This window comes from Tasmannia lanceolata, unplaced genomic scaffold, assembly GCF_043159265.1.
Source record: "Tasmannia lanceolata isolate RefF3 unplaced genomic scaffold, GAP_Taslan_0.1 ptg000005l, whole genome shotgun sequence".
Lineage (NCBI taxonomy): Eukaryota > Viridiplantae > Streptophyta > Magnoliopsida > Canellales > Winteraceae > Tasmannia > Tasmannia lanceolata.
In genome coordinates this window covers 17,378,043-17,391,560 of record NW_027518682.1, presented here as the reverse complement: position 1 = coordinate 17,391,560, position 13,518 = coordinate 17,378,043, and the positions used below count along the sequence as shown (strand labels likewise).

General features: G+C 37.1%; 1 protein-coding gene across 1 annotated transcript; it reads left to right on the top strand.

Moving 5' to 3' along the window:
- Window positions 1-417: 417 nt before the first annotated feature.
- On the top strand, window positions 418-13,278 carry LOC143877762 (uncharacterized). The gene is made up of 7 exons (XM_077379983.1): window positions 418-577; window positions 4,044-4,316; window positions 4,411-4,466; window positions 4,579-4,657; window positions 4,751-4,889; window positions 7,944-8,057; window positions 12,935-13,278. Exons 2-7 carry the CDS (start codon window positions 4,069-4,071, stop codon window positions 13,124-13,126), a joined length of 828 nt encoding a protein of 275 aa, XP_077236098.1. The 5' UTR covers window positions 418-577; window positions 4,044-4,068; the 3' UTR covers window positions 13,127-13,278.
- Window positions 13,279-13,518: the final 240 nt, after the last annotated feature.

Genomic DNA, 13,518 nt, shown 5'->3' with positions numbered 1-13,518 from the left:
AGGTATCAAAATCTGATCCTATCGGATGATTTCAGCCCTCCAATCTGTGGCTTTGAATACAGGCCGTTGCTTCTCTGCTTTCATCCCATCCAGTTAAACGGTAACAAATTGTAGTGCTAGAATTAGATTTTGATCCAATGCCCATTCATGGCAAGCACTAAATAATTGGTCTGGATCATTGAACAAGTGGGCCCCCTAATACATCTAGCGGCTCATATTTTCATAAGAATCCACGATAAGTACGCCAGATATGTCGACATATCGGCTACATATTGACGAGAAATCGTGTCCTGTGTTCCGTTTTTTAGACCTTTTGCGTGGAATATGCAAAGACTCGTGCGAATATCCGAGAGGAGCATCGGCGAAGATTCTTCGGAATCATTATCTCCTCGTCATATTATAGGAGTGTCATTACTTGTTAGAGACACCCTTTTTATTTTGGACTCCCTCTACTCACGTCTCTCCCCCGCCCAACCATCTTCTCAATATTCACAAACCTTCTCGCTGCCTCTCGTTTCTTGCATGGGAGCAGCAGAAGCATCACCTGCTACTCCCCAGCACACGTTAGCAGTAGCAGGTACCCCTTCCTCACTCAGATACAAATGCTTCTAGGGTTTTCATCTTTTTCTTTACAGAAACGCTTCTTTGGCATGTTTGGTTTGACTATAGAGCTTAATTACCTCATCTGAGAAGGATTTAGTTGGTTCGGATTCGTGTAATTTGTTCGTTTAGTTGTTGATTCTTCGCCCATTGTGTTAATCTTTTCTTTAAATTATGGTTTGAAGATGATTGGTGTATAAGTAGGTGATCAATTCGAATAAATTCGATTTCATGGCGATATCAGTTTTGTGTCAATTTTTTTTTCTCCTAATTTGTTTGCCAGGAATTCGGAATTTCCTTGATAGGGTTTGGATTAGAGATTAGTTTGTGAAAAACAGATTTTTCACTCTCACAAGTTCCGGCCATTCTTTAATCATATTAGTTGATAGAGTTGAGAGCTTTCCAAGTGCAAATAACCGGCTGCATTTTTCAGGAATCAAATCAAAGTATTAGCTGCATTTATTTCTTAATTGTTGGAAAGTTGCCTTATTTCTCATATGTGGTGGGAAGGCAAATAGGAAATTCCTATTTTAGGGTTTGGAAACCCAAAGCACATAAAAAGAGAATTGTTTTATCTTTTGGGCTGTGGTAAACGAGAGAGAGAGAGAGAGAGAGAGAGAGAGAGAGAGAGAGGGTTTCTGTTTGGGTATTTTCTTGGGTTCCTCTTGGAGCTTTCTCATGGGTTTTCTTCTTGGGTTATTCTTGGGTTTCTCTCGGTGTACGATCTTGGGTTTGAGCAGCAAGGAAAAGGTTGCGGGTTTGTGGGTTTGTGATTAATCCATTGTAATCATTGTATTTTGTTTTTCTCATAGTGGAAGATCGTGTTTCTCACCGGTGGAGTAGGCTTGGCCAAACCACGTAAAATCTCGGTGTTCATCTTGTGGCTTGGCTTGCTATTTTACTTTTCCGTTTAATTTGCGGACGATCAGATTTTTTTGCCCGACGGATTTTCTCAACAATTTTCTTTTATATCTTGTTTGAAGTAAAAAACCCTTCACCAAAGAGCTTGTACTTTGTATCTCATTAGTTTCCATCTGCTCTTCTCCTTTTGCTCATTCTTGCTTCATTGAGAATAGTGTTGTCTTCAATTTTGCGAAGAGCATCATCCTGTTTCAAGGAGTTCTCCATGTCAATAACCTGGGTCTGTATTCTTTTTGTTTTCCTCTTGGGTTTTGTTACGAACCCAAATCGGTTCACAGCATGATTGATCATCTTAGAGGGAAGATCAGCCTCTTGACCCACTTTGAGGGAAGGGTCAATCCTTCTTCATGTGCAAAGACATAATTTTGGGGATACATTTCTTCATTCAATAAGCTTATTTCAATTAGAATCAAGCAATATATAGAGGACTCTCTAGCTACCAATAAAATAAGAAACAATCCTACCAAATAGGAAAGTCTTTTCATGTCCTTGACTTTCTAGATAAGAGCATCCTTGACTTTCTAGATAAGAGCACTCCTAATTAATAGCAACAATCAATTCTAGTAGCAACCTACTAATTTTATTCTCCTAATTAATAGGAGCAACCTACTAACTTTATTCTCCTAATTAATCGCAACAATCAACCAAAGCAACAGCCTTCTAAACTTATTGTGCCCAACATAACTCCCATCTTACACCTTAAGTGGCATCTTCCCATGCACGTAGCATTCCACCCATCTTGAAATCTACCTTGTCCTCAAGGTTGGAGATAAGCGATGACTGTTTGAGGAGATGATCTTTTTTTTATTGTGCAAACCTTCTCGACGGTGCTCTCATTGAACTCTTCCATTAGCTTCTGCAGACATGGAGGTTCTTTTAACTTCACGCCAAGCGATAATGCCATCTTGTTGAACTTGGCATTCATAGAAGCACGATGTCGGATTGTGCCACTCTAACGCCAAATGTTTCAAACCCAAATCGGTTCGCAACGTGATTGATCTTCTTAGAGGGAAGATCGGCCTCTTGACCCACTTCGAAGGAAAGGTCCATCTTCCTTCATGTTCAAAAATACAATTTATGGGATAAAATTCTTCATTCAATAATCTTCTTTCACTTACAATCAAGCCATATATAGACTTATAGAGGACTCCCTAGCTGCCAATAAAACAGGAAACAATCCTACCAAATAGGAAAGTCTGTCCATGTCCTTGACCTCCTAAATAAGAGCACTCCTAATTAATAGCAAAAATCAATCCTAGTAGCAACCTACTAACTTTTTTCTCCTAATTAATAGGAGCAACCTAGTGACTTTATTTTCTAATTAATAGCAGCAATCAACCAAAGCAGAAACCTTCTAAACTTATCATGCCCAACGTAGATTTACCATCAGCGGGTGGTCATAGGCCACCACATTTCTACAAAACGAGTAACTTGTCTAATTGTAATCATAGTTACTGGGATTTAGAAAACACCTTCTGGGTAATTGTAACTGCTCTTTGAAAAATCATGCTTCTATCTCTTTCCCAACCATTTCTTAAAAGATAAGGAAACGTTGTCGGTAGAATATTAAATCAATTTTTCCTATTTTATAGCACATTTGAATTCCACCTTTCTATTTCATAATGCAACAAAATTTTAGTTTATCGTTTATCTAGCTCATTGCCTCATTCTAGTAGAATTTATGGAATTGCCAAATTTTCATAACGTCTTGGTTCATAACTCTTGATTTATATATTTAAACATAATATTTTTTATTATCGTAGAAATTTTTACAAAAATGCATGATTAACTTACGAATATTAGATTTGGACTCAAATGGTCGGATAATGTTAGTCTGAGGCATTAAGAAAATAAGAGTTCCTGACTACTCAAGAGGCAAAGAAGCCCAAGACAGTGGAAGTTGAATAGTTTGTATAATTGTTTTATGCATGTGTTGAAGAATGGTGTTTCATTCTACATTCTAGCAACAGTAGTATGAATTTGCGGTTATGCTTGTCTTTTTGTGTTTGTGACTAAGGAATTTCCTACATGCTGAGTTTTTATTCTCTGGCTGCAATACATGGCAGAGACTCTTCTCTTGTTCTGTTTGAATTTTCCCGTTCGGGAATTGATTAAGATACCATGTGCTATTGGTCTTCATTCTGACGTTGTAGCATGCAATTGTGATAACAACCATGCTTTCAAATTTCGGTTTCGGAATGCGTTTCGGTCCTCACCGCAACCGAAATTTTAGCCGAAATTTCGAAATTTTGGACGAAATCTTACGAAATCAAGTAATATTTTATCACGTAGAAAATTTCTTCCAAAATTTTGGCCGAAATTTGGGAAATATTAAATTACGAATCAAAACCACATTTTTTGGTGATATTCTGTAAATTTCAGACCGAAATTTCGCGGAAAACGAAATTTCGAAATCTAAATTCCAAAATCGAAATTTCGGTCGAAATTTTGTAACCAAAATTTCAGATTTCGGTTGAAATTTAAAACCTTGATAATAACAATCTCTCTGTATGTTGGCACAGCGATATTTCGTAGATTCGATTGCAAATGCAACACATCTTTCACTTGATGTCAGAAGTGCTTGCTTGCAATCAATCTACTGGAATTATTGGGAATTTGTTTATGAGCCCCCAGCATAACTCAAGCTCGTCTAGAGCTCTAGAGGGGGTTCATGGAGTGCAGCTGCTGCCTCATTCACCTTTCTCAGTACAAGATATTCCTCAGCATGGAGATTTCCATCTTTCAACCTGTGAAGATTCAGAGGCTAATGGTGCAAACCAGAGATTATTAATGCGGTGAGTCCCAAGAGATTTTTTTTCTAATGGAGTCCCAAGAGATTATACGATTTTTTCCCTAGCATGGATTTGATGCTTACTCGAAAGTTTGCAGACGAATATGGCAGCAGAGACCAGCATGCCTGAGGCCCATCCACTGTAACCTCCAAGGTACTTTAAGATGAACGGTGCTTTTGCTTGGTGCATCCTCATTTTAGCCGGGTAAATCTAAAAATATATATAGCAATTAATAATTTATTTTTGCATGTTTTTCTTCTTTTAGGGGATCACAACGTTTCAGAAACCATTGTTAATGTGCTGACTTCACTGCCCTTTATTGTTCTTGGCATTCAGACCCCACGGTAAGTTTTTGAATTAGATGGTATTGGTTACGTCAGGGTTATATTTGTCTTCCCTTCACTATGTCTAATCCCTTGTTTTTATTGAGGCTATAGGAAGAATATGAATAGTGCACTCTATGCTAATTCATTAATCGGAGTTGGGGTTGCCTCAAGTTTATACCACATTTCTAGAGGAGAAGTCAGAAAGTATCTGCGATGGGCTGATTATACAATGATAGCCACAACAACAGTTGTAAGTTTTTTTTTTTTTTAAACATTTGAGATTCCTGGAACTAGCTTTTCCCCTTTATCTATTTTTCTTTCTTAGAAATAATGAAAAATTTGATAAAATCAAGAAAGAGAAAGTTACTGGGGGCAGAGCTTGCCCAAAGCAGTCTCATCAAGCAACTTACCTTTGACAAAGTAAATAACTTTCCAAGCCCAGATCATTATATTTTTTATAGTGATAATGAACCTGAATAAGATTCTTAGCAGGTTGAACCATTAAATTCTGCTCTTTGAAGGTAGAACCTGATAAGGATGACATTTATTTTGATACTAATGCTGCTTCTGCAACACAAATCTTCTAAACTACCAGCTTCTTAGCTAATATGTTAAACACCAAAAACCTCATTGGTTCGTTCTCTTGTGAAAAAAATGACACAGGAGGAGGCTCTTCCATGGTCATTGACTGGCTGGACAGTGCAAACCTCCATGGGATTTACTTTACATGAGAGGAAAATCCCTAAGGACAGGTGCTTTCATGGTAACAAATAGTTGGAAAAGTGTAGCCTGTTAACGAAAATCGCAGGGAGGCTGGAGAAGAATCTCACAACAACGATGGTTGTGGTTTTAAACTTCTGCTGACATGTGTTGACTTCTATGGTAGCCGAAGTCGAAGTTTGGACAAAAATCCAAAGTTTGATTCTTTGCGGTGCACCCACATAACCAAAAAAAAAAACCATATATCATTCGATTGATAAGATGAGTTAAGTTGAAAAGTAAAAGAAACAACATGACCATCAATTTCTAAACATGGAAATATCGATGTTTAGAATGAACCTTATAGGTATTTGATTTTCTTGTTGAACTACTATGGATCGTTATCTTATGTGATGGTTTCTAGCTGTGTATTTATGCTTATTTTAGCATTTACTCAAGTTTTATCTTAAATTTCCATTGTTTCCATGGACTTGCATGATTATCAATGCATTGTCATGGATTTTTATAGAGTTTCATGAAATATTTCCACTTCTGTTGGACCAAAGTCCATACCAAAACCGACATTTGAATCGGCTCATGTGAGATTACATATCAATACTTGGGAAACCAATGTATTCTTGTAAATAGTTACTACAATATATTTAGGGAAATGATTTCAGCACTCATTTGTTTTGATAAAGTTGCGCGATCAATCTTGTCGTTTAGTATTTAACGGCTTGTAAGAGCTTTTTTAGAATGGTAATATTCTACTGACAGCCCTTTAAATATTTAAATAAAAGAGGACAAGATGCTTCTCGCATCTTTATAAAAACATTGTAGCGCTAAAATCATTTATTTGTTCATTGATGTCATACTTGTAATTCTTACACGAAAAGCGAGTGTTTAGTCATAACCAAATTTTATAGATTTAGCGGTAGTTTGAGATTACTAAAAGTTACTTTGATTGGATATCGGGACTTAGAGTGCCAATTACTATAAAAGCTGCATAAGATTTCATTCCAATTTGAGGAAAGCTCTTTAGTTTTAGAGAAAAACTCTAGAAATCTCTCTCCCTCATCCTCCTCTCTACTTTGCCCTTGATGTTGTACTCAATTATAGGCAATCCATAGTTCCATACTCATCTGGCTATGGCCTGAGATTAGGGAGGTGTAAAGCTACAATCTCCCTCATGAAACCCACCTTGCAAGCACATCAACTATAGCCAACTGCATCAGGATTAATCATCCACAGTAAAATAAAATAGTGATAGCCACCCATAACAACAGTTGGGGATGAACCCTACACGTTAGTGCCCACAATGTGAAAAGTAAAAGAACTTTTACTACGCAATGGAAAATAGATCTACAATATTTAGATTACTAACAAATATCACGTTGTAGACTCAATGAAGAAACTGTTGCAAATAGCTCAAGAAGCAAAACACTATGTCTAAAAAGATATGCCATAAATTTACTCGGCATGTGCTAACACTAAAACCCTAACTACCAGTCTGAAGAGCTAAAGAACACTAAAACTCTAACTACTAAACTTCCGCCTCATTCGAGTCTTTAAACCCAATAGGGCTGTAGAATGCCCATCTTGTGACGCCAGCCCTTCTCTTAAAAGACCTCCAATTCCTGCTGGACCGGGATTCCCAATGCTAGAGCCGTCAAAGTTTAGTTTTAGCCAACCTGGATCAGGAGGGCCCCATTTAGGGGTGACTTTCTCCTTCCTCTCCACTATTCCACATAATTCTCTCCTACATAGTCGGATCTCTGGTCCCGAGTAGAGAGCAAAACATGGGATACAACTCACCCAAGAAACTGTTAGGGAGATGCTTATTAAGTAGATGGATAGCGGGTCTTTAGATTTTCCTTTAAATCTAGAATGAAGCTTGCATACCTGAAAGCGCAAAGGAGAAGCCAAGACACCATCATGTTGAAAAAGGAAGTGACAAATGCATACCATCTCATCCTAGAGTGAAGATACTACATCCAAATAAACGCCAGCACTATCAGTAGGCATTGACACTAGCAATCCAAAAGTCCGACCAGCACTAACTGATGAAGAATTAGATGAAGCTGCTACAGTGACCTTTGTCTGGCAGCTCCGTTTCGGTTAAACTTTACCGGGTGACCAACAATGTTTCAACAAGTCTCCCTTATATGACGCCCAATAATAGTCACATTTCAGCTTGTCCATCATATGAGGGTGTGTGTAAAATGTTCCTGCTCCTACACACAACATGCTGGAACTAATAGGGGAGTAGATATATGTGGAGGCATGTAAAGTGTTAATGTTTGAAATGGAAATGTATCCGGCTTGAAGCTGCTAATCTATAGGTGGAGAAATTGAACACACCGATAATTTGCAATGCGTCTGTTTTTTAATAATGATAATCCCACAATGCACTAAGACTATTTTAGATTATTTGTGAATCTAATAGATAATGATGCATCATATCCAAGGTTATTTGATCATATTTAAGATCATTTTCTTCCCTCTTCCTCGAATCGGTTTATTTATGCTCTGACAACTGCTCTTGCACCCTCCGACTGCATATAAATATTAATGGTTATATTGATATCTGAATATTTCTCTACAGTGCCTTTCGAGAGCGCTCAGGAATGAAAATCCAAAGTTGCTAATGGCAGCTTCTGCATTCTGTCTTCCGTTTCAGCCATTAATGGTTTCGGCTGTCCACACTGGCATGATGGAGGTAATTCCATGCCAATATTTCGCCATTTTTTTATTGCACTGATTTTCTTCGCCATAATTTTGTGTTTTTCAAGTACTGGAGAATTTAGGACATTTTTCATTATGCTTTCACAATTATAACGTGAATCATCACAGTACGGAAAAAGCTGGAAAGTTTACCTTTGATATAATCTTGTATATGTGGAAATTCATAACCAAAAACATCACTTCCGTGTTTGTTCGCAGTTCTATCTCTGAATCTTGGCCCCAACTGAACAAATATCATGTTTAAATCCCGTCAACTTCTCCCTTATCTTTATCTTTGCATCTTCTTTTTGGGTGGGCAAATTCCCTCCATGATAATGTTGCTGACCCCATGTCAAGACTTACTTGCATTTTAGGATAGCTTTTATTACATGTAGACTGGTTGAACCTTTAGAGGGGCCCTTTTTTAATTGTGGTTGTTTGATGAGGGGCGAATGGGCATTAAGCTGGAACCTGCAATGTGCTATAGTTACTGGAAGCATCTTCTTAGAATACCCCTCCTACTCCAGCATGGTACGATTTATAGGTGATGCCAAACTTTTAATGGCATAATTTATGTGTACTTCCTGCTCCATCTGCTTTTGTAACTAAGTGCTAACTTCTATTTTTGTCTGTCAGTAACCATAACTAAGTATGACTAGAGAAAAGCCGTAAAGAAGGGGGGCAGTGTGAACTCTGGTTCGATCTAGTTATTCAATCCCGCCACTTAGATGCTCAATTGACACTCAAGAGAGCAACGGTCAGTGCTGCAATATTCAGGATGAGTCTTAGTTGTGAATTCCGTTTCGTTCCCACTGGAACGGACAAAAAGTTCTGTTCCAGTCTGGAAAATGGAACAGAAATCCCCAGTTTTTCATTTCACCGAGGATTTCACCTTGTTTCGATCGTTTCCAATGTGTTCCGTTGTGTTCCAACCATGCCTAGGTTTGGCTGGAGCACGGTATTTTTTTTTGAAAAAATTATGGAAGTGCCACCAACTGCTATATTTCTGTTTTTTTATTAATTTACCCTTATTTTTAGCCCTTTTACCATTTTATAGCCGTTTGAAAGGTATTTTCCGTCCTTTTGTCTCCCCAAACAAGAAAAACCTATATGAACCTATCTAAGCCCCCATTTTTTTCACTTCTTCAACAACCCAACCTTTTTCTCTCAAGTTCTTCTAAGTTCTACTCATCCCTACTCATCTCACTTCTTCTACTCAATTCCCTCTACTCATCTCTACCACTTCTACCCTATTCCTTCTACTCATCTAAGACCTCATTTTTTGGATTTTTTTTTTAAATTTTTTTACTATTAAAAAAAAGTCTCCAATCGTAGCATCTTTTCCAAAATGAAACACCGAAACTTTCCGTTTCACTGACCAAAACGAAATGGCAAACGAAATGGAATCTACAAATAGATTTAGGGAGCTTTCCAGGGCCACTGGTTGGAGTCTTGGGCATCTTTGCCAGATATAGGTAACTAGCAAAGTGCAAACAAAAAGGTTTCCATGCGTTGGTAAATGAGGAAACTTTTTACTCGTATTTTACAAAATATGTATAATCTTTTTACCACACGAGTATAATCTGTTAAAACACCCTGTTTGAGGCTCCTTTATTTGTCTTGATCAGCAGATCACCTACTTCCTACTTTCCTCCTTATCATTCCAGACTATGTTCTTTTGCAAGGCTTTAGCTTAATTGGTCAAGGATTTGTTCTCCAACCTTGATGTTGAAGGTTCAATCCCAATTCAGATTAGTTGGGATATTGTGGGCTGGATTTGCATGAATTTTTAAGATTGGATAGGACGGATCTTTTTAATCTTTGAATTGTTGTATTATAGATAGACCTGCATGGACAACCTAAACCAATAAAAAAAAAGGCTTGGTTAGCACTAGCTTGATTATGACAAGAACTCTTCTTCTCCATGTTCTATGGCGTTGGAGTTGACAAAAAAATTCTTCAGGAGAGAATTGGTGCAAGTTGGAAACAAGGTGTAAAGGAACATAGCAGATGCTGATGGATCCTTACCAAAACTAGCAATGGTGAGTGCCATGGGAATTCAGAGGAACTAGTTGGGACAAATGATGGTGGAAATTAAAGAGTCTTGCAACTTCGGAATTTTCATGACAGATAAGGAGATTCATCACACGTATGAATCTCTTCAATCCCAGTTGATATGGATACCGATTTGATGTAGAAACTGACTTTAATTTATGGTGGAATCTCTCAAAATATGGGAGAATAGTCTGGGCTGATAAGGCAGAGGGTACACCTAAGGTGAGAGTAACTCAAGTAACAAAACTTACTTATCTAAAATACAAAGGCTTAAAGAAGGAATATGACATAAAAATAATTTATTATTATTATTATTGTTATTATTATTTATGGTTGATTAGGAAGATCAGATGGACTTTCAGATAGATGAAACTGATTTGCAAAAGAAGTTCGGAGCATGCAACATGCCGCTGCAGAAAACATGCTGATATTGATGCCCAGTTGATGTAGAAACTGATTGCGACTTATAATAGTCTCTCAAAATAATTTTTTCTAGGTATATATTAAGCTGTGATTTTGAAAATTACAACAATCCTGATAGGGACATCAACGAAGGAGGAGGATTTAAAGTTTACAGGCAAAGAAAAAATTGTGCGAAGGAGAAAGACTATTTTTGCATGAGAGATGGACGTTCACACATGCTACATATACCACATGTGATGTGCCACATGCCACATGGCGTCCACTCTATGTTGACGTTTTTCTTGTAGTTGTTTTTTTTACTATTTATTTTTTATTTTCGTCATTTTAGTTGTAGCCTACTTTTTAGGCATCAAATTGTTTGATGTGTTTTTGGTATTATTAGAAAGGTAAGTTTTATCTTTATTTAGCTTTGCTTTAGATTAGATGAATGGTTGAGATTAGTTTTTAACTTAGGTTATCTTCTAGGTTTCTTTTCTTATAAATACGTCTTATGAAAGTAATGTAAGAGACTTTGAATATTGAATAGAATAGATATTTTCTTTTGTGAGAGCTATTGTGGCTTGGACTTCTTCTTCTCTTCTCCTCTTGGTGGTTTGGAACTATCCTCTCTCTCATCTCCTCTCTTCTATTTCTTCAATCAAATCAGCACAAAGAATGTTAGTAAATCAAATTTTCTATTTTCTTTGTTCTTGAACCCTAAAATACAAAAACCCAAAATCCAAATATCTCCTACATTGTTTAAGATTTGATCTTGAAACTTTGACGGACTTTATTTAGGACTAAACCTCAACCAAAGCATCCAAGATCCATAGCTTTAAACCCCTTTTTTACAGCCAATTGAAAATTCGCACCATTTTCAAGCCCGAAAATCCTTTTTAAAGATCCGTAGCCTAAACCCTAGAATTACCTTTCTTTTACCTACCTAAACCCTAACCTAAGATCTGGACAGCAGTTTCCTTCAATTTCCAGATTTGCAGAAATTACCAAAATACCCTACAGCCTAAATCTAGACTGTTTTGACCCAATTCCTGCTGCTGGACATTTTTGTTTTGTTTTTCTTCATTGATTATTATTAATTTCTCGTGCTTTTGTTGCATCTAATTGATAGGTCTTACATTATCTTTTAGTTCTTTTAATCGATTGCATGCGTAGGTCTAGTTTCAGACTAATCTTTCTATTATCAATTCATCTTACGAATCCTTATCGCTTTGATTGATTTGTATAAGGTTTAGTTCATGCTTAATTACGATCTTTACAATTATTTATGCTATTTAAGTCTCAATTTTGCTGCTATCCATAGATTAATTAGGTGTTAATTCAGCCCTAGGTTAGTTGTTAAGTGTTCTTTTAGTTTTCCGCTTAAGCCCTAAATTGTCCTAAAGTCTTAATCCCATTAGGACTTAGGAGCGTAGGATTTTCTCTATTCTAGGTATTGTCCTGCATCAAATCCATTTTGATTGGAATCATATCAAAACATACAGCGGAAGGGGCAAGAAAGGGAAAAACAGTCATTTCCAGAGTGCAGAATAACAATAGTGAATCCCAGGTTTCCCTTTAGAAATTTGAAGATAGGATGAGGCCTATTTGGGAGTTAGATGGTGATAGAGTTTCATTTAAGTCACTTAGAGTCTATAGAATTATTCGGGTCCTTCTCTTTTTAATTTACTTTAAGTCACTTAACTGATTTCATAATAAAAGATGGGTCCCATCATCCCCACGACTTGTTTTAAGTGGGGAGTTCTTATTTTTCTAGGGTTTGATTTGGGTTTTTATCTTCATTGGTTCTCTCGTGTGAGAACTTTCAAGAGTTTATGTTTAAGTGAAGAGTTTCATTTAAGTGAGTCGTAGGGAAGTCTCAAGAATCACGGGGAAACTTTGTAGAGTTTAGGTTTATGTGAAAAGAACCTTGCTTCTGCAACTTTAGAAGAGAATTCTCTCCATCGATCTTGGTGTGATGCCCTGATCAAGCCTAGAAATGTGATACCCTAGGATCCAGTAGTGTGACGTCCTAGTAATCTTATTTTGTCTGTCTAAGAAATTTCTCTACCTTTCTTTCCATTCTCTTCATGTTGCCAACCGTAAATTTTCTCTATATTTGTGGTTATGAGTTCCAAAAGTTCTCATGAGATATTGTTTTGACTTCAATCACACTAACGCACGAATATAGTTAAGCTCAAAATTATAACAAAAATAAAAATGTTGATGGATGATGTGGTGCTTCGCTTCATAACTTATATTGCTCATTTTCCATGTGAGGGCAATGCCATGGTGCCCCCCCAATGGCTTGTTGTTGCTTCTGCTATGTTAGTTGGTTGCCTCTATAGAAAAGAGATTTGGCCATGTAAACATGTTTTAACCTTTCGCTGTTCTGTTGCTCTTATTGTGTTCTTCCAGATAGCATTCGCAAGAAGAGCATTGACGAAACCAGAGCTGAGGATGGCCCACAACTTGCATACAATGTCATCCTTGTTGGGAGGTGCACTCTTTATCGCGGATGATATCTTCCCCAACACTCCATACCTACATGCAGCTTGGCATCTCGCCGCAGCAGTATGTGTTGGCACCTGTAATAAGCTTCTTGAGTGATGTTTTAACTGCCCCATCATTCTGCTGTATGTATGTATGTGTGTTTGTCTTCATTCTTTTCTATTTCAAAGCAGTTGTGAACACCATTATTTGAAGGGAATGTTCTTATAAGAGCCATAATTTATCAATTCCTTTTTAGGTATTGTTGGGTCGATGATATCAAAATGGTAGTACTAATGCTTCTTTATTACCCTATCTGGTATGCATGATCATTTTCCTTAACAAAAATGAGATCATTTTTAAAGATTTTTCTGTTTGGTGAAGGAAGATGATATTTCCGCCCTTCATTAGCCATTTTAGCCCCTTTGTTTTGTTTTTTGTCTTTTATAGTTTCTCAAAAAATGATCAAAATGCTCCTTGTCTCTATTCTCTATTTGCTGGTATGAACAGAG

Excerpts from the sequence above, each read along its gene's own strand:
- LOC143877762 (XM_077379983.1), top strand. The coding sequence starts at position 4,069 with ATGCAACACATCTTTCACTTGATGTCAGAAGTGCTTGCTTGCAATCAA. Across the intron at positions 4,317-4,410 it reads AACCAGAGATTATTAATGCG|ACGAATATGGCAGCAGAGAC; the intron begins GTGAGTCCCAAG and ends GAAAGTTTGCAG. Across the intron at positions 8,058-12,934 it reads TCCACACTGGCATGATGGAG|ATAGCATTCGCAAGAAGAGC; the intron begins GTAATTCCATGC and ends GTGTTCTTCCAG.